This window comes from Aethalodelphis obliquidens, unplaced genomic scaffold, assembly GCF_003676395.1.
Source record: "Aethalodelphis obliquidens isolate GAN/ISIS:26980383/991018 unplaced genomic scaffold, ASM367639v1 scaffold7, whole genome shotgun sequence".
In the NCBI taxonomy this organism is placed as follows: domain Eukaryota; kingdom Metazoa; phylum Chordata; class Mammalia; order Artiodactyla; family Delphinidae; genus Aethalodelphis; species Aethalodelphis obliquidens.
This window is the reverse complement of record NW_020837951.1, coordinates 21,851,625-21,875,880: the sequence shown is the minus strand read 5'-3', so window position 1 is coordinate 21,875,880 and position 24,256 is coordinate 21,851,625. Positions and strand designations below refer to the sequence as shown.

Sequence of the window (24,256 nt, the reverse complement as noted above, 5' to 3'; positions counted from 1 at the left end):
GGAAAAGTTGAGCCGGGTTCAGAGTCGGCGGGAGGAAGCCCCGCCCTGCGCCTCCCGCTGAACTTCTCGGCCCCGCCGCCGACTCAGTCCCGGGCGAGCCCGGGTGCCCAGGGCGCCTTTTTTTACTTAAAGATGGTGATAAAGTGTAGGTTTCTGATGCTCTTCGAAACTAGAACTAGGACTACCGAGTGAGGGAAGAAGATCACTAAGCCGCACTAAAGTTCAATAAGCCAAGATTTTTAAAGTTGAATTTCAAGTATATATGCTTATAGGGGTTGTTTTCTTAGATTTTAGTTCTAATCCCTACGTTCTTTTCGGTAACCCGAGTGATTTATTTTGAATATAGCGATTTTAACTTTATGCCTTCAGTTTGTCCGTGAGTTCACTTAGTGAAAAACACTTGCAATCTGGAATTCAAATTAAGGGGTTGCATAATTGCTGTACTTTAAGTGACAGTACTGTCATAAATTAGGTACAAGGTCAGATACACTTTTTTTTTTTTGGTATAAGAGGAAGAAATCAAGATCCTAACTGAATTGAAATTGCCTTTATCCCTAAAAGAAATCTGTAAAGCCCTAGTTAATGTCTTGCAAAATGAATATATGTCATTCCAGATGTAACTTGGGCAAGTACAAGGTACTTAACACAACATTAAAGACATTTATGTCCTTTATTGCTTTTATTATAGCGATTATACATGATCTTTGTAAAAATTGCAAATGGTTCAGAATTTAAAAATGAAAGTGAAAGGCCTTGCTTCCCCTCCCAGCATCCCACTCCCCTAAGAAAACTATGGTTAACAGGTACAGTTGAGCATGCACCCTCCAAGGTCTTGTTTCTGTGCACATGTGTATATGGCCCCCAAAATAACGAAGTGGGGAGGGGGTTCAGACTCATGATAAAGTTCTGTATCAGTGTTTTTCCTTCATAGACATTCTTCCACGTTAACTCAAAAAGCTCTACACCACCACCACTCTTTTTATTAATGACTTCATAGTATTACCTTAACCAGTCCCTTCTTGTGAGCACATTTTGGCTCTTTTTGTTTGATGGTGACACAAAATCGATGCACAATGAAGTATCCGCAAACAATACTGAAGTGTATAAAGTAAAGGTTGTCCGCCACCTTCCTGCTCACCATCCCCTCATCGTACTCCCTAGAAATAATCCCTGTTAACAGTTTGGTGCATACAACCTCTCCTGACCATTTCTATGAATGTATAGAGTGACTGTACCAAGGACTAGTATGGGGAAACTGACTTCCCGTAATTTCCAACAGATCCTTCTAAAGCCAAGCCACCACCACCACCCACCCCCCAACCCCTGCCAAAAGTATAGAATCTAAGTGAAAAAAAAAAAGTTCGTTTGAAATTTTAACTTCCAGACAAGGCCAGTTAGCAACTCATAAATTCCTCCTATATAGACATTCCAGAACCCCACATGTGTGCAAATCACATATGGGTATTTACACGCAGATTTTGTTTGACAAAAATGGAATCCTACTATACATATTACTGTGTAACTTTACCTTTTCACCAAACTATATCACAAGTATCCTTCTATATCAGTAATAATAGCTAATACTAATTGTGCCAGGCACTATTTAAAGTATTTTACTTGGATGAATTCATTTAATCCTTACAACAATCTTATGAAGTAGGGATTTTTATGATACAGAATGATTGAGGAACAAAACTAAAGTGCCACAAACTAGTAAGTGCTGAAGCAGGAATTTGAACTCAGACAGTGTGGATCCAGAGTCTACATTCTTTTTTTTTTTTTTAAATGAATTTATTTTATTTATTTATTTCTTTTTGGCTGTGTTGCGTCTTCGTTGCTGCGCGGGGGCTTTCTCTACTTGCGGCGAGCAGGGGCTACTTTTCGTTGCGGTGCATGGGCTTCTGATTGCAGCGGCTTCTCTTGTTGCTGGGCATGGGCTCTAGGCGCGCGGGCTTCAGTAGTCGTGGCTTGTGGTCTCTAGAGTGCAGGCTCAGTAGTTGTGGCGCACTGGCTTAGTGACTCCGTGGCATGTGGGATCTTTGCGGACCAGGGCTCGAAACCGTGTCCCCTGCATTGGCAGGTGGATTCTTAACCACTGCGCCACAGGGAAGTCCCCAGAGTCTACATTCTTAACCATTCTGATCTGTATGTGCAGAATTACCTCATTCTTTTAAATGACTGCATGATAGTCTTTTCCAAAGACTTGCAAAAAAAAAAAAAAAAACCTTTCATGATAAGTACATGACAAAATTTAATCATTCTCCTATTGATGAGCATTTAAGTTTTTACAATTTTTTACTACTGCAAACAATGCTACTGTAAAACATTCTTATATCTTTATGAAGTTACATATTTCTATATGTAGACATGGAATTGTTAGGCAAAAAAAAGAGATGGCTTTAACATCTCATTATATACAGTAGTTTATAGCAGCTTACAATGCTGCTTCTAATCACTACTCTTCAAACTTTTTTATAGTTGCTTCTTCCTTCAAACTACTTATAGTTTATTTTTCCCGCTAAATAACATCATCATCTTACTAGGCACTATGGTTTTAAATAGTAGCCTTGAGATACTTCCTATCTAGAATTTATTTCAACTTTAAAAAACAGACAGGACACTTCCCTGGTGGCACGGTGGTTAAGAATCCGCCTGCCAATGCAGGGGACATGGGTTCAAGCCCTAGTGCAGGAAGGTCCCACATGCTGCAGAGCAACTAAGCCCATGTGCCACAACTACTGAGCCTGCACTCTAGAGCCTGCGAGCCACAACTGCTAAGCCCATGTGCCGCAACTACTGAAGCCTGTGTGCTTAGAGTCCATGCTCCCCAACAAGAAAAGCCACCACAATGAGAAGTCTGTGCACTGCAACGAAGACCCAGAGCAACCAAAAAAAAAAGAATAAGAAAAATCCACAAGAAAGTCCCTCATGAACCATTGGTAGGAATGGTAATTGGTGCAGACACTATGGAAAATAGTATGGAGGTTCCTCAAAAAATTGAAAATAGGGGAATTCCCTGGCGGTCCAGTGGTTAGGACTCCGTGCTCTCACAGACGAGGGCCTGGGTTCAATCCCTCGTCGGGGAACTAAAATCTCACAAGCTGTGCAGTGCGGCCAAAAGAAAAATTTGAAAAAAAAATTGAAAATAGGACTACCGTATGATGCAGCAACTTCACTCCTGGCTATTTACCTGAAGAAAACAACACTAATTCAAAAGGATACATGCACCCCAATGTTCATAGCAGCATTATTTACAATAGCCAAGATATGGAAGCAACCTAAGTATCCATCAGTAGATGAATGGGTAAAGAAGAAATGGATACATGTATACAGAATATTATTCAGCCATTGAAAGAAAGAAATCTTGCCATTTGGGACAACATGGGTGGATCTAGAGGACATTATGCTAAGTGAAATAAGTCAGACATAGAAAGACAAATACCATATGATCTCACTTATATGTGGAATCTAAAAGGCAAAACAAAGAAAACAAAAAGGATTTCCCTGGTGGCGCAGTGGTTAGGAATCCGCCTGCCAGTGCAGGGGACATGGGTTCAATCCCTGGTCTGGGAAGATCTCACATGTTGCAGAGCAACTAATCCCGTGTGCCACAACTACTGAGCCTGCGCTCTAGAGCTTGTAAGCCACAACTACTGAAGCCCATGCGCCTAGAGCCCATGCTCTGCAGCAAGAAAAGCCACCTCAATGAGAAGCCCACGTACCACAACAAAGAGTAGCCCCTGCTGGCCACAACTAGAGAAAGCCCGCGCACAGCAACGAAGACCCAACCCAGCCAAAGATAAATTAATTAATTAATTTATTTATTTATTTTAAAAAAAGAAAACAGACTCATAGATACAGAGTACAAACAGGTGATGCCAGAGGGGAGGAGACTGGACGGTAAAATGGCTGAAGGGGATTAAGGGGTACAAAGCTCGTTATAAAATAAATAAGTACAGGGATGTAAATATACAGCATAAGAAATATGGTCAATAATATCATAACTTTGTATGGGGACAGACGGTTACTAGACCTATTTTGGTGATCATTTATTTCGTAATGTATGCAAATGTCAAATCACTATGTAGTATGCCTGAAACTAACGTAATATTGTACATCAACTAATTTTCAGTTTCAAAAAACAGACAAGAAGTAATTGGGGGAGGGTAAGAGGGCGCCAAGAAAGGCCAATGAGAAACCAAAATAATATATCACAAAATCCAAGAACTAAAAATTTGTATTTTACTCCTTAGAAGTCCCCTCTCCCTCTTGTAGGTCCTACTCACACTAAATACCTGCATGATTCTGATAAGGTGAACAATCTTGCTTCCATAGTCAGTCAAAGCAGAGTAGAAGCAGAATATTAGAGGGCACTCTTCTGGGCAGGTACATGGATGACAAAAGTACTAACGGACACACTGAAAACAAGGGAAGAAGTAGGAAAACTATGAAAAGAAGCTATAAGAACTCAAAAAGCAAAGCATGCTGGGGTTATTTATAAAGTACTGAAAGCACTACCCACCACATAGGCCCTGAAATCATTTCACTTGAATAAGTGATGTTTATGGTGCTAATCCTGACATCAAGAAATGGTGAAGTAGGGACTTCCCTGGTGGTCCAGTGGTTAGGACTCCGTTCTTTCACTGCCAAGGGCCTGGGGTCAATCCCCTGGTTGGGGAACTAAGATCCCAGAAGCTGCGTGGCGTGGCCAAAAAAAAAAAAAAAAGAAATGGTGAAATTATGTCTAATTTCAAGCAACAAAAATCAAGGAAGTATGAAGTATATTTTACAAAGCTTTTCATCTAAAATGATTATAATAAGTAACCAACTTCTGGTGCTTAAAGGTTTAATTCTAAGCTATCTAGAAAATCCAGCTATCCTAAAAGATTCAATTATCCATTCCCAAAGAGCCCCAGACAAGCCAAAATTCTATATAAATAAGTCTAATATAAATAAGACTTTATATAAGTAAGTCTAATTGTTTTGGTTGCTGAAAAAGTTAGGGACTGGATCCAATCCAATCTGCTAACAGAGGCACAACCCTAATGATCTTCTCTGCTCTTTTCGGTCAGTTATTGACTGAAGACATATTTCATGGCATATAAAACCATGTCATGACTCAAAACATTCTACTTTCTAAAACTTGAACTCAGAAACATCAGTCTCTAACCATCATATAGAATCTTTCCTCTCTTTTCCTAATTCCTGTGGATTGGAGTACATTTTTTAAATCATTGAACATTTTATTTTTAATTTTAATAACCAAGTAAAACAGTAGGCTTGTCATAGCAAACTAGAGAATTAGCAAATTGGGAGATAGAGGAATGCTAAAAGTATGTCTTTCAGAAGAATTAAGAGAGAGAAAATACAAAAAATAAGTTTGAAAACATAGAAGCTTCGAACTTCTCTATTAGAAGACTGGGTGGAAAGAACATAGAAAATTGTGGAAAAGCAATTTTTGAAGCAATTCCAATTGTGGAATGGCTGACTGCATCTAGAAACTAACGCAATAGCTGTAATTTGTTTAGAAAGGTCTGAGTCAACAGATATGTCATTTTTGTTTCCTGACTTTTCTGTTAATTCTGCCTGGAATTTAGACAAGGCTGGAGCTCCAGTGACCATGTTGTGAATATGACATACCTACAGGCCATTTAAGCAGAAACATAGCACGAGGCCAGGTCTCTGAATGTATTGTGAGAGCTGCCATACAAGCTATGGTCAGCCTGATTCCGATTTTATTGCTGAATGAGAAAAACGAAATCCTGATTAGCTTAAGCCTTTATTTTTAGGAACATAGAGTACACTTTAGATCCTCATCATCACCTCGAAGTTTTTGACCACTTTATGTTCATGGCAATGAATCCTTATTAGCACCTTCAAGTTTTTCTTTCCTTGATTTCTCTCTTACATACAGTACCAATCAATTCCCAACCTTGGGCAAACCCCATCATTCATTTTATTTTTCCCCTCCCAAATATCACTGGAGAAAGGCAAAAAGCTGATCTGGTCCAGTATAATACTACACCTTGCATTTTGGAGAATGAGGCAACCTGTCCCCTATCTTCTAGAGATAGGATTTATCCCTATACCAAAAGATTCTACCTCCTCTGATTTCCTTAGGACAGTGACTTCACAGGTTTTTGTTCAGGTCTCCCCCCAAAAAATTTTTTTGAAAAACAATGTAACTCATTTGCACAATTTTAGGGTGGCATCTAAAATTTCCCCTTATTACTTAAATAATTGAAAAGAAGAAATTTTGACAATGAATTCTATTGTAAATAGTAGCATTTTAAATAAAGGCCCAGGGACTTCCCTGGTGGCACAGTGGATAAACTCCACAGTCCCAATGCAGGGGGCCTGTGTTCCATCCCTGGTCAGGGAACTAGATCCCACATGCATGCCGCAGCTGAAGAGCCCACGTGCCGCAACTAAGATTCCACACAACCAAATAAATAAATAACTATTTTTTAAAAATAAAATAAAATAAAGGCCTGGGACTTCCCTGATGGCGCAGTGGTTAAGAATCCACCTGCCAATGCAGGGGACACAAGTTCGATCCCTGGTTCGGGAAGATCCCACATGCCACGGAGCAGCTAAGTCCGTGTGCCACAACTACTGAGCCTGTGCTCTAGAGCCCATGCTCCGCAGCAAGAGAAGCCACCGCAATGAGAAGCCTGCACACTGCACAAAGAGTAGTGCACAACAATTTACACTAAGGAAATATAGTTGTTTTTTTTTTTTTTTAGGTACGCGGGCCTCTCACTGTCGTGGCCTCTCCCGTTGCGGAGCACAGGCTCCGGACGCGCAGGCTCAGCGGCCATGGCTCACGGGCCTAGCCGCTCCGCGGCATGTGGGATCTTCCCGGACCGGGGCACGAACCTGTGTCCCCTGCATCGGCAGGCGGACTCTCAACCACTGCGCCACCAGGGAAGCCCAGGCAATTTAGTTTTAACCTTGAAAGTCTTACTGTTTACTTTATCATCCTTTTCTTCAACAAAAATATGTATATAAATTTAAATATTTGAAAAATTTTCTATGGTTATTTAAAAAATTATTATGACTGAATAGTCATAATTAATAGTACACAACTTATCAAAAACAACATAAATACATTACAACATTTTTTAAGGTTTTAACTATTAGTGATTAGCATATTTTTATGTTACAGCTTTTTTTATGTTACAGCTTTTGAGAGTTATTAAACATGAAAAGTAAAATTTTATTGGAAATGTATCTCAATGAAAAGGACAGGGGCTGTTTTTTTCAAAAAAGAAAGATACCCAGTTGCTGTTATTCACTTCCTCATTACCTAATTTAATATATCAAATTGTTTCTTTGATGTCGTCAAGTTCTTCCTCTGAAGACAATCAACCCTCTTAGTCGGGAGATGGCTGAGAGGCATGGCTTGCTTTTGTAAAGTGAGAGAAGGGCCACTGTGAAATAGGACATCCTGATTTTTAAAGGCATTCTTAGGCAAAGCAATTTGAAGAAACACTATATATGATCTAGAGATTGATTTTCTTAGTACTATCCATGCCCCTATATCCTAAGAAAATCTTCATGTACTCCTGAGGACCCTTGTTCCAGAACAATGCATCTTCAGTGTTCTTCCTTCTTATCCTATTCTGTCCCTAGTCTCTCTTTGAAAAAATAACCTACCCAATACCTTCTCTTTCCATTCTCATATTCAGGCTGCACCTTTATTCTTTCCTTAACCCCCTGGACTTCCCTGAAATTAATTGCCTGAGGATCAACCAACTGCAAACTCCCGTGGTCACTTTTTCATTCCAATCTCATTAGAACTATTGACTCCATCGTCCCTTTCAAAATTCTCCTCTGTTGGTTTTCCTTTACCAGTTTCTCCTGATTCTTTTCTACTTACCAGTTAACTTCACTGCATTCTCTCTCTGCCACCCCCTCAAAGTCAGCATTTCCTTGGGTTTTAACCACAGACCGCTTCTCATTCCACTTGCTCTTCATTGCAATCCTCATTCCCTCATCTTCAATTACTAAATGACTCTTTAATTTCTTTCTCCAGTTAAGTCATCTCTACCTAGATGTCCCACATGTGCTTCAAACTCAATGTATCCCCAACTGAATTTTTTTTTTTTTTCCCAACTGAATTTTAATCTTCTTTCTCAAACCTTCTTCCTGTGTCCCTTAGTATATGTGGAACCAGCATCCAGTTGATCAAACCAGAGACCCTGGAGTAGCCTATAATCCTTTCTTCTCCCTCACTTTTATTCACTATCTACATATTGTCACTGAGTACTGTCAGTTGGGGTTTCTCTGGTTCCTGGCACAGAAAAATCTCACGTATGTACAAAAATATTTGAAGAAGAGTACTGGAGTAGTTCACAGAAACAAAGAAAAACTAAACATCCTGAAGGATAGGAACTGGGCAGCTCCCAGGATCTCTGCAACAGGAATTAAAGATCATCCCCCAAGGAACTGCAACCAAATGATCCAGCAACAGCATAGCCTTTCATTTCTGGATGTTGCAGAATGAGAATCCGAAGTCCCAAACTTTGATTCAAGCTTGGTTGGAATTAAAACAAACCTTAGGGGGCTTCCCTGGTAGCGCAGTGGTTGAGGGTCCGCCTGCCGATGCAGGGGACACGGGCTCGTGCCCCGGTCCGGGAAGATCCCACATGCCGCGGAGCGGCTGAGCGTCCGGAGCCTGCGCTCCGCAGCGGGAGGGGCCACAGCGGTGAGAGGCCCGCGTACCGCAAAAAAAAAAAAAAAAAAAAAAAAAACCTTAGGTTGAAATGATAATAGATAAGAGGTAAATGACCTTGTTGACATAAATTCTCTGGGAATCCAAAGTACTCTGTTGGTCTAGCATCTCAACAATAGAAGAGATAATTAGAAAAATTTGCATTCTGATGACTAGAGGAGCACAAAGAATAAGAGATTAACTCTTAAAGGGGTAAAGGTCATGTTTAAATTTCCAACCTACACATTCTCTATTTCTTTTTATTATGATATAGTTCTTTAATAAGAGGTTCCTGTCTTAAGCAATTGAATTTTCTTTTCCTTTTTTTGGCTGCATCAGGTCTTCATTGCTCTGCGTGGGCTTTCTCTAGTTGTGGCAAGCAGGGGCTACTCTTCGTTGCGGTGCGCGGTCTCTAGGCGCGCAGGCTTCAGTAGTTGTGGCACACGGGCTTAGTCGTGGCTCGCGGGCTCTAGTGTGCAGGCTCAGTAGTTGTGGTGCACGGGCTTCGTTGCTCCACGCGCGGCATTTGGGACCTTCCTGGACCAGGGTTCGAACCCGTGTCACCTGCATTGGCAGGCAGATTCTTAACCACAGCGCCACCAGGGAAGCCCCCTCCAGCTTCTCCGTGATGTCCTCTCCATTTTCAGCCAGTCAAGGGGAGGTGGTAGAGGAGAAGAATACGCATTCAGACCTGGGACTGGACAACTTCTTGACTTCGGGCAGCCCCGTTTCCTCGGCTTGCCTTGCTGTCTGTGAGATGAGTGCAGGGGTTCACTTAGTTGAGCTTGTTCTGTTCCTTTAAAGTCTCAGAGCCTTGACTCACCCTGCTCCTTCAGTCTAGAATGCTTTTCTCTCCCAAGGGCTCCGCTCCAAAAGTCACTTATTATAGGACACTCCCCGACAATCCTTCTGGAGTTCGTCAGCCCTTTTTGCTATTCCCCCAGTAATCCCTGCAAGTACCATTCACATATTCAACAAATATCTGTTGAGCACCTACTACATGCCAGGGCCTGGAGAGTGTATTCTAGGGCCTGGAGAGTGTATTTCCATGGAACAAACCAGATAAAAATCCTTATCCTTGTGGAATTGATAGTCTAGTGAAAAAAACAGACAATAAGCAGTAATCAAGTAAGAAAATGATATGATATGTTGAAAGGGGAAATAGGAGTGGCGATGGGATTCCACTTTAAGCAGAGAAGTGACAGAGCTTCACTGAGAAGATATGAAAGGATGGGAACGTGAGCCATACAGGATACCTAGGCAGGCAGCAAGTCAGCCATACGTGCCAGGCAGGTTGGAGGGAGAGGGAGAGCGAGGAGGCCATTGTGACTAGAGCAGGGAAATGGGGGTAGAGGTCAGGAAGGTTATGAGTGGCCAGATTCCATCGGCCTTGTAGCCCACTGTAAAAGTTAGAATTTCTACCTTCGGTGAAATGGGAAGGCTTTAGCGGGTTTTCAGTAAAGGAAGTCCATAATGTGTTTTTCGTTTTTTAATCATCTCTCTGGCTGCAACGTGAAGAGACAAGAGAAGAAAAGTGAAATCAAGAAGCTATTGCAATAATCCAGGCGAGACACGATGGTGGTTTGAACCATTATGGTGGCAGGTGTGTAAGCCATAAAATTAATATTTGTTTAATTCAAGTTGCGGCATTAATTATGGCTTGCAGTGAATGCATCACTAATATGCTTCTGCGGTGGGTTTTTGCAGCCTGGATTTCGGAGAAGGGTAAGGAAGAGGGGAGGAACGGTTTGAGGTTACCAAGGTAACAGAACATCATAGATCTGAAAACCTGAGACGGCTCTAGGCCATTATGCCTCTGGCGCAGCAATAATTCCGCAGCTGAGACCACCAGCGCTTCCCAAAGACCATGCGCAACAGGCCGGGCTGGGAGCCTATGGAAAGCACGGGACTTTCGCAAAGCGGGACAGGCGCATCCCGGGAATCGTAGTTCTGCGCCCCTGCGCAGGCGCAGTGAGCCCCCCGCCGGTGGGGCTTGCGCGCGCAGCTCCTGCAGGACCAGTTTCTAGAAGCTTGTTGCAGTGGCGTGGGTCATGGCTGCGGGTCCTGACGCAGGTAGTGGTAGCCCCGGGCCCTTAGTTTGGGGGCTGCGGCCAGGTCGCCGGCTCCGAGGGCGCACCTTGGGCAGGGTGGGGGCCGAGGGCAGTCTCGCTGTGCACACCCAGCGGCGCAGCTTCTGCGGGAGGTGGGCGCGCTCCTGGATGGAGCGTTCTTCCATCGCTTCCCTGCGCCCATGGTCTTGCAACTTCGCTACTTTGGTATTTTGGGCGGGAAAATTCATTATGTGAGCATGGGGGTAGGGGACTGTCCCGTGTATTACGGGTTGTTAAGCAGCCTTTCTGGCTCCACTCATTAGGTACCCGTAGCATCCCTCCTCCTTAGTCGTGATAGCCAAAATGTCTTCAGACATTGCCAAACGTCCCCTACGGGGCAAATTCCCCCCCGCACCCCCGTCGTTTGAGAACTTCTTTCTGCCTGCGTCACATTTTCGCAGAGCCTTTATTGTAAGCTCCCTGGAGATCGTGACAGGTGCCTTTCTTAGCCACTGCAGAGTCTCAGGTGTCCAGCGCGGTGCCAGGTACGTGGTGGGCGCCTAATATTTGGCGGAGGAATAAATGACGTCATGCATACTGTGTGGCGGCCTTTGTGCTCGGAGGTGGGTAATTATTGGTATGATAGTTGCAGTTGGAGGACAGTGTCCTCACTTGCTGGAGTGAAGCACATCTCAGACTGTATTGTCATTTCTTGGGTGCTCTGTGAGGGTGGGGGCCCTGTCTGACCGTCCATGCCTGTCTCCTTTGTGTCCCGCTCTCAGGTCATTGTATATGGTCAGTTATTTGTGGAATGAGAAAATGCGTGCAACACAGGCTCTGTGTAGAAGAGTACTTGGGGATCAGAGAAAGCCTCATACAAGAGGTGACAGAGGAAAGGAGTCAAGTTTTAATGAGTAAGCTTGGTAGGAGAGGAAAAGAAGGCAGCATTCCAAGTAGAGGGAATGGCTGTAGTGCAAAGGCGGAAAGAGTTAGAGTTTCTGGAAATGGAGAGATACCTTCTTACGGCTGCAGTGTCCATCAGGGGCAGCTAGAGCTGGAGGTGAGGTCATCAGGGCAGGGTTTCTAGACCACCACTTGTAGCTTCAGTGTTTGAATTTTATCTTGAGGCAGTTGGGGAGTGATAGGACCATATCTTGCATATTAGAAGGAATCCTTAGGCTTTGGGGTGAGACTGAATTGAAGAAGGCTGTACTTAGGTAGTTTCAGTAGGAGAGATTCTTATGAAATAAAGCCACCAGAACTTGGTTATTGATTTTTTGAGAACTTTGAGAGTCAAATATGAAGTCAGGTTTCTCAGTTGAGCAGCTGGTGGGAAATTGTGTGGCCATTCATTGAGAGAGGGCAGGAGTGGAATAGGTTTGGATCCTCTTGTAGCAGTGAGCCTTTTCTGATATGTTTTGCTGATGAGGAATATTTAGTCAGAAGAAACTGTTTTCTTGGAGGGTACCTTTAATTACCCTCAAGTAACTTCTCAGCTTTTCACCTACAGAGAAAATTATTCTTTTAATACAGTAGGGCAGTTCTAGGCCTCTGAGAATGTGTTTGTGTGTGTGTATCAGAACCAAACTAAGAACAGTGTTTTTTAGGAGTCGCAATTTGTTTCATTTATTTCATAACTTATATTTCTTGACAGTTTCTGCAAGACCATAACGTGGATCCTTGGAACACTTGATATTTTGCTGGAGAGTGCCTTTTGGTGGCCTGTGTTGACACTCAAAGTCTAAAGGGGACTGAATTCCTCCTGGTGATACACATTGCAAGCCGGAGTAGCCTGAACGAGATGACAGCCATCTCCCCAGATCCTCACACTTTGGTCTCAAGTGAACAGAACAAGGTGCTAAGAATGGAGACCCCTGGGGATCAAGAAGCTCTCCTAAGAGGAGACACTGCTGACCCAGAGTTTTTCAGACAGAGGTTCAGGTGGTTTTGTTACTCCGAAGAGGCTGGACCCAGAAAAGCCCTGAATCAACTGTGGGAGCTCTGCATTCAGTGGCTGAGACCAGACATCCACACGAAACAACAGATTCTCGAGCTTTTGGTGTTTGAGCAATTCCTGACCGTTTTGCCAGGGGAGATTAAGATTTGGGTCAGGTCACAACATCCTGAGAGTAGCGAGGAAGTGGTGACCCTAGTGGAGGAGTTGACCCAAGTGCTTGAAGAAAAGGAAGGTGAGATTAATAGATGGAGGGAGGAAGTGGGAGAGATCTCCTCAAGATATGAAACTAAACTCCCTAAAAGAGCACTTTCATTTAATAAGTGATTCTTGCTCAAGCCACTGTGCAAGGACTATGAAGAAAACACATTACTACATAAAACAGATGTGTTATTTCATCTTAATATACCTTATAAATATTTCAAAGATTATTATGAAAACTAAATACATTAAAACAGTGGGTATATGGAATGAATGAAATCAGATTTTGTGAGCTTATAAATTGAAAGGATATTTTATGAGGTGGGGGGGAAGCTTGGATTTTAATAGGAAACTGTATCTTTGGCTGTCCTCTGTGTCTTCAAAGCGTAGGGAAAACTTTTTTTCTGTTTTTTCTGACCTTTTCCTCCAGAGTAACATATATAATAATTTCTAGTCTGAGGAGCTCATTTAAAAGGTTGGACTGTTTTTTCCCCCCCTTCCTAGATATGATCTCTCAAGATTCTGTTATTTCCCAAGAGGAGAACCCTGACGAAGATAAAACAGTTTCTGTTCCTCCAAATACTGAGTCCCAGGTAAGCTTCCTTTCACTGGTTTTCATTCATTCATTTTTTTTTAACTGGAAAGTTTCATTCTTTTTAAGTTAATTTGTTAATTGAGGTCTGATTGACTTACAACATTGTATTAGTTTCAGGTGTACGATGTAATGATTCGATATTTGTATATATCGTGAAATAACCACCACAGTAAGTCTAGTTAACATACATCACCATATATGGTTACAGGTTTTCATTCTTAAGTAGATACTCACTGAGTTCCTCCTGGCTGGTATAAAGATGCTAGAATAATTAAGACAGTCTCCTTTTCCTCACAGTCTTCACGTTCTTAGAGCTCATTCTTCATATGCTATTTTACTTCAGTTACCAGAATTGATCATGTCTGACTCTAATAAAAACAAAAATATTTATTAAAATTCAACAGTTATTCCTGATAAAATTGGTCAGGTGGAAATAGAATTATACTTCCTGAACACGATAAGAAAATTCTCCACGTGGATAATGTTGGAAAATTAAAAGCAGTCCTCACAATAAAAAGTAAGAAGATAAGGATGTCTTACCTTACTGCTATTAATGAGTATTTTCTGAGTATTCTAGCCAATACAGTGCTAGAAGAAGGAAATGAGGTAAGTACAGATATGAAAGAAGCAAGTGTATATTACTTACAGATAATGTACTCTTTTTGGAAAACCTCAGAGAATCAACCGAACATGTACTGAAACTCATACAATAGCTGAGAAAAGTAGCTGGTTACAAATCAGTAAGTTTCCTGTATACCAATAATTATCAGTCAGGAAAAAAATTCTTATTCACAATGGTAAATAATAGTGCTCTGGTAGGCTGATAATGGCCCCCTGAAATATGTCCACTTCCTAATCCCTGGAACCTGAGAATGTTACCTTATTTGGAAGAAAGGTCTTTGCAGATGTGATAAAATAGGGATTTGAAATGAGGAAATAACTCTGGATTATATGGGTGGGCCCTAAATGCCATCACAAGTGTACTTAGACAGAGAGCTTGAACACAGGAACAGGAGAAAGGGACATGGCGATTGGAGTGATAAGGCCGCAAACCAAGGAACACCACGGAATGCTGACAGCCAAGGAAGCTGGAAGAGGCAAGGAATGGATTCTCCCTCAGAGCCTCTGAAGGGCGTGCAGTTCCCGCAACACCTGGATTTCAGACTTCTGGCCTCCAGAATTTGGGAGGATAAATTTCTGTTGTCTTAAGCCACCAGAGTTGTGGTAATTTGTTATAGGAACCACAGGAAGCTTCTCCAAGTGGTAATAGTCACTCTGCTGTACTGCCTCTCAAAATGTCATGCTGTAGAGGATGCTATGGAAAGTGTGTTTTAATGATTAATTGTGCTCATTTGTAATTTGGAGTAATTGTAAGTGAGAGTTTGTCATTGAACACAGATCCTTGTTTGATTGTGATAGAAAATAATTGCTATTTAGAGCCAGCTAGAAATTACAGTTTAGAATATAGTCACTGATGTTACTCTTACATGTTTAATTATTGCTTGTAGAGCTTACATTAATTCTGCAGATTCTGGGTTTGGGAATGTAATTTCTATCGTTCATTTAATATTTTCTGTTAATCCTAGAAATCAGTGTGTTAGGGTGAATTTGATCAGTGTTAGACATTCCAGAGAATCCTTGTACAGCATTTCACACCAGGAACTAAATGGCAAAGGCAGGGATTGTTTCATAATCTTGTTTTGTGTCACTTGTAATAGATGTATAACAGCCACCTTGAAGTTTGCTTTGGAATTCTCAAAAACTTGAATACCATCAAAACTAGTACTTTATATCCTAACTACTTCTCTGAATTCTTAGGATCTGTTTGGGAATAACCCGATGCAAAAAGGCTGTCTTTGGTGTTCTAGGAATCCATGACACTCAAGGATGTAGCTGTGACCTTTTCCAGAGGAGAGTGGAGGGCACTGGAGCCTTCTCAGAAGGAGATATATAAGGAAGTGCTGCTGGAGAACTATAGGAACCTAGAATTTCTGGGTAAAGACATCTTCTCATAATCTAGCATCTAAGCTGGGTATCTTTTTGTCCATTCTTATTGAAAGATAAGTGCTATTAACTGTTTTGGCTGGGCTTACAGGGGTGATGTGACTAATCCTAAAAATGGGTCCTAAAAATGTACTTTCCTACAATGTTTTCTCCAAGAAAGAGTCTTTGCTTCATTGAGCTGAAAATGTTGAGCATCATTTTGCTGTTGCCAAGGCCATACCTTCCCCGATGTTCTCCTCAAATGCCAGTATTGAAGTCTCTTTGGCAGCATCTTTTCTTCCCTGGAGAACCAGAAGCTGTGAATGTTGGAATGTCTTTGTTCTAGGCAAAAACAGCCATTTTCTATTCTTTTCTCTATGAGCAGGCTTTCCAGTTTCCAAGTTAGATTTGGTTTCCCAGCTAAAGTGGGCTGGACTACCACGGCTGCTGCAAAAACAAGCCTCAAGAGGCTCCAGACCAGGTGAGTTGGTGAAAAGTGGAGGAGGAAATTGAAGTAGTTGCTTTACCAAACCATTTGGAGGAATTTTGGAAATGTTGGGTGGGCTAGGTGCTAACATAGATGATTAGAATATCCACCTTGCCTTCCTGGAATGTTCGTTTTAACAGGGGAGACTGTTAATTTGGGTCCTCGAGAAGCAGGTGCCCAGATACAATTAGCCAGGTCAGAGACTTACTGGGGAGAATTCCAGGGAAGGAAAGCAGGGAGGGGACTGGAAGAGGCTGGGATTGCTGTTCAGAGCATGATGCAGGTCTGACACCTGTGACGAGAGAGGGAAGGAGGGAAGGCTGGGTAGGACGAGTCTTAGAATGAAGTGCAGGTTGAGGAAGTCTTGGCAAAGCCAAAAAAGAATCTTCCCGCCAAGAGTTACCTATCACAGTCGTATGCCTCACGGAAATGGGCCTAGTATCCCTGCCATACTTGTCATTGACTGGGAGCACCCATGGGAAAGTGGCCTTGGTGTGATGCTGTGGTGGTCATTGAGCAGCAGCGGGGGGCTGTTGGGTAAGCACCCCAGAGGAGGAGTTCTTGAGAGGCACGTTCCCATGGATGCCATAGATGCAGACATCAGAACTAAACGTGTTGGTAATGGGATGTATGTCATAACGATGGCATGTGTAAGGAGCGGTGGGAAGATACAGGAGCAAGGGCTTAATTAACAATTGAATTGAGTCTTGGAGAAGAAATAGTTCGTTCAATGGACAGCATGTATAGTATAATCAATTTGTTAAAAGGAAAAAAATGTACACATACATGTATATATTTAAATGTATAGATACATATGGGATTTACTGTCTGGAGAACATTCATGTTAACCCTGGTTATCATTGAGGGATTACATTTTTTCTTTATTCTTCTCTTCCTTACACTTTAATAATAAACATATTAAGTTTGTATTTTTAAAAATTAAACTATTACTTATATATCAATACCTTGGTTTAAGGAAAAAACCAATAATTTACTTTGCTCTATTCCATCTTATTAACCATTTATTTTAGTCAACCTATTGGCTGTTTCCAGCATAGTTACACAAATAAAGGACGGCAGTTGTCTTTTTATGTTTAAGTACATTGGGGAGAGTTATTTTGAAAATGGATTCTAAAAATGTTTTGAGTAAAATCTAGCAGCATTGGTATAAATACTGCCTCTCCCCGCAAGATGCTTATGTAAAAGAAGTATCATGTAGATGTACAACTTATTTAAAAAGTCATTTACAACGGAATGGAGAAAAAGGTTTTGACAAAGCCAGAATCAAGGGCTATGATTTATAAAAAGCTCGTGCAAATCAGTAATGAACATTGAGTATGTTAGAAAAATGATCAAAGAACTTCAGCAGATAGCAAACCAAAATAACTGACAAAAATAAAAAGCTGTTAACATGAAAAAAGTGTTCCAAATCACTGGTCAACAATGTAATTTACATTTAAGGAACAGTAGTATTTATTATGAATCAAATTTGCAAAGGTTTAGAGAAAAAGCATTTAACCATAGATGAGTAGTCAGGTACTTATCATCATGTATTATGTGGTGATAGAATTTTTCTACCCTTTGGTTCAGTGATTCCACTTTTATGACTCAGTTCTGAGGAAATATTAATCATTTGATAAACATGCCATAAGGAAATAACTAAATAGTAATATATTGATATGAGGGATTATTATGTGATTAAAATCGTGAAGAATCAACCAATGAGATGGGAATGGATTATGAATAAAAAAAAAGTAACCCTACATATTATACATAGATATTCTATTCTACAATGTTCAGAAAAATTTCCAGAAGAAAAAACACAGAATTTTTAATAATGGTTAACTTCTGGGTAATAGGATTTCATGTCTTATTTTATTTCTTTATTTTTTGAAAAGCACTCGTTAGCATTTAATGAACCTCCCTCCATGTAGCTTCAGGCTGCCAAGACAGTGCCCGCCCCCCCCCCCCCCCCCCGCTCCCCGCCAATCTTCTCAGCTCTTCTGCTGAAGAATTTGGCCTTCAGAATGACAGGCTGCTTTAGGAGCTCTCTCTTCCCCAGAACTTTGTAGTAGCCCGATTGCTCCACATTAGTGATAGAAGCAGCTCCAGTCTTGTTTTTGGCAGCATTTAGCGTATCTGCTCACTGACCAAGGTCCACAGTTTATCCAAGTTGACATTGGGGCAGAAGCTCTAGTTCCTTGCTAAGTGGTAATGCCTCGTACCAACTTTCCCAGAGTAACCCTGGGTGATATTTGTTGAAATTGATCCTGTGGTGACATGTGTCACCAGCATTACCCTGGACTCCCAGATGCTTCTGGTGTTTGCTGATGCGGTCATGACTGTGGCTCATGTGGCCCCCTAAGCTTCCAGGTCTTCCTTAGTCTGGATGGAATGTTGGTGACTGTCAAGTCTTGAGAGCCATCCAGGGTTTCGTATTTTATAGTTATCTGGTTAAAAAAACGGTCTTATGAAAGTGACACTAGAATCTCATAACTAAGAGCCAGGATGAATGATGTGGTTAATAAAGGAATTCAGGGTTCTGAGAGGAGCACAGATCTCAAGAGGGTGGTGTTGGAGATTGTGGGACTCGTACCCTAGGCCCTATCAGATTTCTGTGTTTGTGATAGTGAAGGTGCACAGGGATTGAATTCTAGGCAGTATGAAGTATTAAGATGCGGTCGTGTAGTAGGGACACTAAATGGATGCCTGGTTAGAGTATTCATAAAGTTGGTAGGGCCAGATTGTTGTAACCTTTGAAAGTCTAGCATAGGTGTTGTTGAATATCTGTGATGTGATTAACATTGTCTATAAACTTAGTGCTATTTGGCTGCTTTGAGGAGAGGCAGTATGGTATAAGGGTCCAAAGTGTGGGCTTTGGTGTCAGACTGGGTTAAAAATCTGGCTCTACCACTTATAGTACATGTGACCTTGGGAAAGCTGCTTACACTCTTTCTGCCTAGTTGTCACATCCATAAAACAGGGATAATAATAGGACCTACTTCATAGAGTTATTGTGAAAATAAAGTGAAATACAAGTAAAGTGTTTGGTATGGGACCTGGCATTTGGTAATTATTCAGTAAATGATTACACTATCATTATTATTTGGAAGGAGAATAGATTGGATGGTAAGAGGAATAAGTTTGAACCTATTATAGAAATTTGAAATGAGGGCGAGAACTTGCATCTCTAACTATAAAGCACAAACCTTTCATCTTCCTCAGTATTTTTCCTAAGCTCTAAGTTTCCCCAGTTCCCTCATGTCACTTTTCCCTTCCCTGTTTTATGAGACTCTGAGAATTATCCACGCCCTGTTCCTTACAGTCTCTACTGTCTCTATTCCTATTTTAGTCCCAAATGCAGCAGCTTCCTTTATTGCAAACAGGAAATATTCTATTTGTTATTTCTTTTAGAGTGTGAACTTAGCGGTGAATTGAAGGAATCTGGCGGAAATCAAGATGTTCTTATGGAAGAATCGACTTTAGATAAAATAATAGAAAGGTATCTAATGAGTGGTGATTGTGACTTGACAGGAGAATCCTGGAAACATTATGGCAGACTAGAGGAGTGTCGTAGTGATAGGGAACATTCACAAGTAGCAATCACACAAAAGAAAACTCATGGGAGAGGCAATAAGGGTGAGGAATTTGACTCAGAAAAGAGCCCTTTTGGAAATAACTTCAAACCACCTTCAGACCTAATTAAACATCTCAGAGTCTACTTAAGGAAGAAATCTCGGAGGTATAACGAAGGCAAGAAACCCTTCAGTTTTCATTCAGACCTTGTCCCAAACCGCAAGGAACACAGTGGAGAAAAACCACGAAAATGTAATGAAAGCAGGAAAGCCTTAAGTCACTCTTCATCTCTGACTGAACATCAGAAACATCAGAAAATCCATTTGGGGGAAAAGTCCCAGAAGTGCAGTAACTGTGGGGTAGCCTTTACTCAAAACTCATCCCTTAGTAAGAGAAAAAACTCCTCTGCATGCGAAAAATGTTGGAAAGATTTAGGTCAAGATGCAGCCGTAGATAAAGACGAGGGAACTGAGACTGGAGAAAAAACCCATAAATGCAGCAAATGTGGAAAAGCCTTTGGCTATAGTGCCTCACTGACCAAACATAGGAGAATTCACACTGGGGAGAAACCCTATATGTGCAATGAGTGTGGAAAAGCCTTCAGTGACAGCTCATCACTCACACCACACCACCGAACCCACAGTGGAGAAAAGCCCTTTAAGTGTGATGATTGTGGAAAATCTTTCACCCTGAGTGCCCACCTTATTAAACATCAGAGAGTTCACACTGGAGAGAAACCCTATAAATGTAAAGAATGTGGGAGGCCCTTCAGTGACAGTTCATCTCTTATTCAGCATCAGCGAATTCATACTGGAGAAAAACCCTACACGTGTAACAACTGTGGAAAATCCTTCAGTCATAGCTCATCCCTTTCCAAACATCAGAGAATTCATACCGGAGAGAAACCCTATAAGTGTGGTGAGTGCGGGAAAGCCTTCAGACAGAATTCTTGCCTTACCCGACATCAGAGGATTCATACTGGAGAAAAGCCGTATTTGTGTAATGATTGTGGGATGACTTTTAGCCATTTTACGTCTGTGATTTATCATCAGAGACTTCATTCAGGAGAAAAACCTTACAAGTGTACCCAGTGTGAGAAAGCCTTCCCTACCCATTCGCTCCTTAGCCGTCATCAGAGAATTCATACGGGCGTAAAGCCGTATAAATGTAAGGACTGTGGGAAATCCTTCAGTCAGAGTTCATCTCTTAATGAACATCATCGAATTCATACTGGAGAGAAACCCTATGAATGTAACTACTGTGGAGCAACCTTTAGTCGAAGCTCAATCCTTGTAGAACACCTGAAAATTCATACCGGAAGGAGAGAATACGAATGCAACGAATGCGAGAAGACGTTCAAAAGTAATTCTGGCCTCATCAGGCATCGGGGATTTCATTCTGCAGAGTAATTCTTGGAAATATAGTAAGGTGGGGGGTGGGATTTAGTCACAGTTGTCCCTTATCAAAAATCTGGGGTGTAAACTACCACAACATTGATTACTAGGAAATTTAGTCACAATTGTCCCTTATTAAAAACGGGGGGTGTAAACTACCACAGCATTGGTTAGTAGGAAATTTAGTCACATTAGTCCCTCATTAAAAACCTGGGGTGTAAACTGGTGCAGCATTGATTAGTAGCTGCAACTTTGATGGGTTGGCAGCTAGGAAAAAGATACTTTTTGTAATTCACCCCTCTTTGCAAGGATGTCACCTTTCAGTAGATAGTGATTCGGGTTGGTTAAGTCACATGAAAAGAAAAGAAAGTAGTATGAGATGTGAAATTCTGAAAAGCCAAATGTGAATTTAAAAAGCAGGAGAGGGGTGCACAGGGCCCATCTTACTAACCTCTTCAGATTTTCTTCTCTCCTAGCTTCCAATTTCACTACCATGTAGTTTTATAGAAAGAGTACCTGACTGTAGTCAGGTAATCTGGGTTCTGTCCCAGTTTGCTGACCGACTTCCTGTATAACCTTGGAGAAATCATTTGACCTTTCTGAATTTTAGTTTCTTTACTGGTAAAGTGAAGGGGTGGGACTAATGATTTCTGAGGTTTCTTTCTTTGGTACTTCTTGTACCTTCTGAAGCTGTGGGAATAAGTTAAACATTTTTGATTCTTTGGCATTTTCAAGTTTCCCTAGTAGAAAATAACTCATTTAAGCTACTGAACTTCTGGCTTAGTGACAACACAGTATGCTTTTTGAATACTTGATGCCAGAATTGCTTAAATGCTGTGCACAGGAACAAGTCAATAGAGCTCAAACAAGTTTGCCTTCAGGGAATGTTTTGATTGGACAAAGCACCCCAACCTGTTTTTCCTCTAGACTTTGGCCGTGGGAATTGGGAATCTCTGTGGCATGCTCCTGGGCTGTCTCAGCCATGAGAGTAGCAGTCCTAGAAAATAGGTGAGGGGTTGGGGGGGGGGTAAACGGGTACTGAAAACAGCTATTTTGGATGAATTGTCTTTTGCAAAATAGAATTCTATTTTTTAAAAAGTTTGCCTATACTAAGTACAGCTTCTTGTAATCTAAGTGCAAACATTCTGTATGGCAAAGGTAACAAGCTAAGATTGGGCCCTTTTACATGTTTTAGTTGGCTTGTATGGTAAGGTGGTTGTGTGTGTGTGTGTATGTGTGTAATTAGTTGTCATCATTTAAAAATTAGGAAATTTCATACCCACCCAAAAAGAGTCTTGTTTTGAAAAATTATAAGGGCTGACAGTACTGGGCCCATATTTCAGTGGGGGCAGTCAGCTGGTTTCGGGTGTCAGCTTTTTTCAGGTAGCAGCTGCTACCATTAGATGGGGAATCTATTCTCGTACTTGCAAAGTTATCTCATTTATGTAGCTTGACTTGCCCACCATAGGAAACTGACATTATGATCCCCTACCATCTGGAGAATACATATCCTAAAATCTAAAGGGACTCCACTGATAGTAAAATTCAAGAAAATAATGTAGAAATGATACAGAATAAATTTTCAGTTAAGTTTTCTGTTATGAAATTAGACCTCACAGGAATAGACTATACAGATGTTAGTGGGTTGTGTCTTATGAATGTCGGTGGAGTCTGAATAATAATTTCTAACTGTGAAAAAGGAACTGAAAACCCTGGGTCAGTTAGGTTTGGGTCTCAGGTCATAGGGTTCTAGAGGAGCCCCACTGACTCAGCAGTGGTGCAAAGTTCCTAAAGTTGAAATTCGAGGCAGCTCTTATAGAAAGAGAACGAAACGGGTAAACTTTCGGCTTCTGGAAGTGAAGAGATGCTTAATGCTCATCTGAGATTCAGCAATATTTGCTGTGATTTAATGGGTTTAGTTCGCAATGCTACTTCTGGATGATGTTTTTGGCTTCTTCCTTGTGCACCACCCCACAGTAGTTCAGGTGTTGCTGTGGGATAAATTAGTTATTGCTAAGTGGACCAGCCGGAGACATTCTAGTCATGAAAGGAATATGGCTTATCAGAATTATTCACCCTGGCTTAGGTTTTTTCCTGAAAGGATAGAAACCTTGGTATTTTTTCTGGAAAGATATAATCTATAGAGAGAATTAAATACGTAAAAATTTTGAGAAGAGGCTTGTTCCAGGATGTTTACTTGTTACATACTCCAGCATTCACAAGAGGAAGTTTTATATAAATACCAGTTGGGAATCTGGAACATAACCCCCCCCCCTTTTTCTTTACTGTGTTATTGAGGTATAAATTATACATTGTAAAAGTCATTAAAATGTATAATTCAGTGAGTTTTAGCCAACTCACTGAATTGTACAGTTGGCGCCACAATCTGATTTTAGAATATTTTATCATCTTGATAAGATCCCTCACACCCACTTAGAGTAATCCCATCCCGGCCCTGATCCTAGGCAACCATTAATCAGTCTACTCTGTCTCCTTACGGTTGCTATTTCTGGACATTTTATTTAAATGTAAACATATGTGGTCGTCTTCAGTTTTTCATTAACTTGTTTCTGAGTTCATCTGTGTGGTTTTCTGAATTCATCTGTGAGGTAGCATATTGGTACTTTAATCCTTTTTATTGTCAAATATTATCTGATTGTATGGATGTGCCATATTTTGTCCATTCACCAGTTGAAGGACATTTGGGTTGTTTCCATTTTCTGGCTGTGAAAAATAATGCTGCTTTGAACATTAGCGTGCAAGTCTTTGTGTGGACATAATGTTTTCATTTTTCTTAGATGCCTGAGTGGAGTTGCTGGGTTATATGGTGAATTTTAGTTCAACTTTTTAAGATGTTGCCAAGTTGTTTTCCAAAGTGACTATGTCATTTTACATTCTGAACTTGAGTGTATGAGGGTTCCTGATGAAATTACATCCTCACCAACCCTCGTTATTGTTTGTATTTTTTATTATAGCTAACCTAGTGATTGAAGTGGTATCTCTTTGTGGTTAATGATATTGAGAATCTTTTCATGTGTTCTTTAGCTATTGATGTACCTCCTTTGGTGAAATGTGTTGTCCACACGTTATTTTTATTATTAACTTGCAGTTCTTTTTGTTCTACCTATAAGTCCTTTATCCAGTATGAACTTTCTAAATACCATGTACTAGCCACAGAAGACAACCTCAAATCCTGCTGTACAATATTCATCAAAAGTTTGGCTTCAGTAACTGCTTACATAAAATTGCCTAAAGGATATTTAGCCTGGCCTATTATCTAAATATTTAAATTCATTTTT

The 24,256-nt window shown here is 41.0% G+C and overlaps 1 protein-coding gene across 1 annotated transcript; it reads left to right on the top strand.

Moving 5' to 3' along the window:
- The first annotated feature begins 10,742 nt into the window (after positions 1-10,742).
- ZNF483 (zinc finger protein 483) lies at positions 10,743-23,272 on the top strand. The gene is made up of 6 exons (XM_027105223.1): positions 10,743-10,789; positions 12,422-12,956; positions 13,427-13,515; positions 15,386-15,512; positions 15,886-15,981; positions 19,402-23,272. The coding sequence occupies exons 2-6, from the start codon at positions 12,569-12,571 to the stop codon at positions 20,970-20,972; spliced, it is 2,271 nt and encodes a 756-aa protein (XP_026961024.1). The 5' UTR covers positions 10,743-10,789; positions 12,422-12,568; the 3' UTR covers positions 20,973-23,272.
- The last annotated feature ends 984 nt before the right edge of the window (positions 23,273-24,256 follow it).

What these genes read in the sequence shown, in the direction of transcription:
- ZNF483 (XM_027105223.1), top strand. Translation starts at nt 12,569, where the DNA reads ATGACAGCCATCTCCCCAGATCCTCACACTTTGGTCTCAAGTGAACAG. An exon ending in TAGGAACCTAGAATTTCTGG is followed by an intron (nt 15,513 to 15,885) that starts GTAAAGACATCT and finishes CTCTATGAGCAG; the next exon opens with GCTTTCCAGTTTCCAAGTTA. An exon ending in CTCAAGAGGCTCCAGACCAG is followed by an intron (nt 15,982 to 19,401) that starts GTGAGTTGGTGA and finishes TATTTCTTTTAG; the next exon opens with AGTGTGAACTTAGCGGTGAA.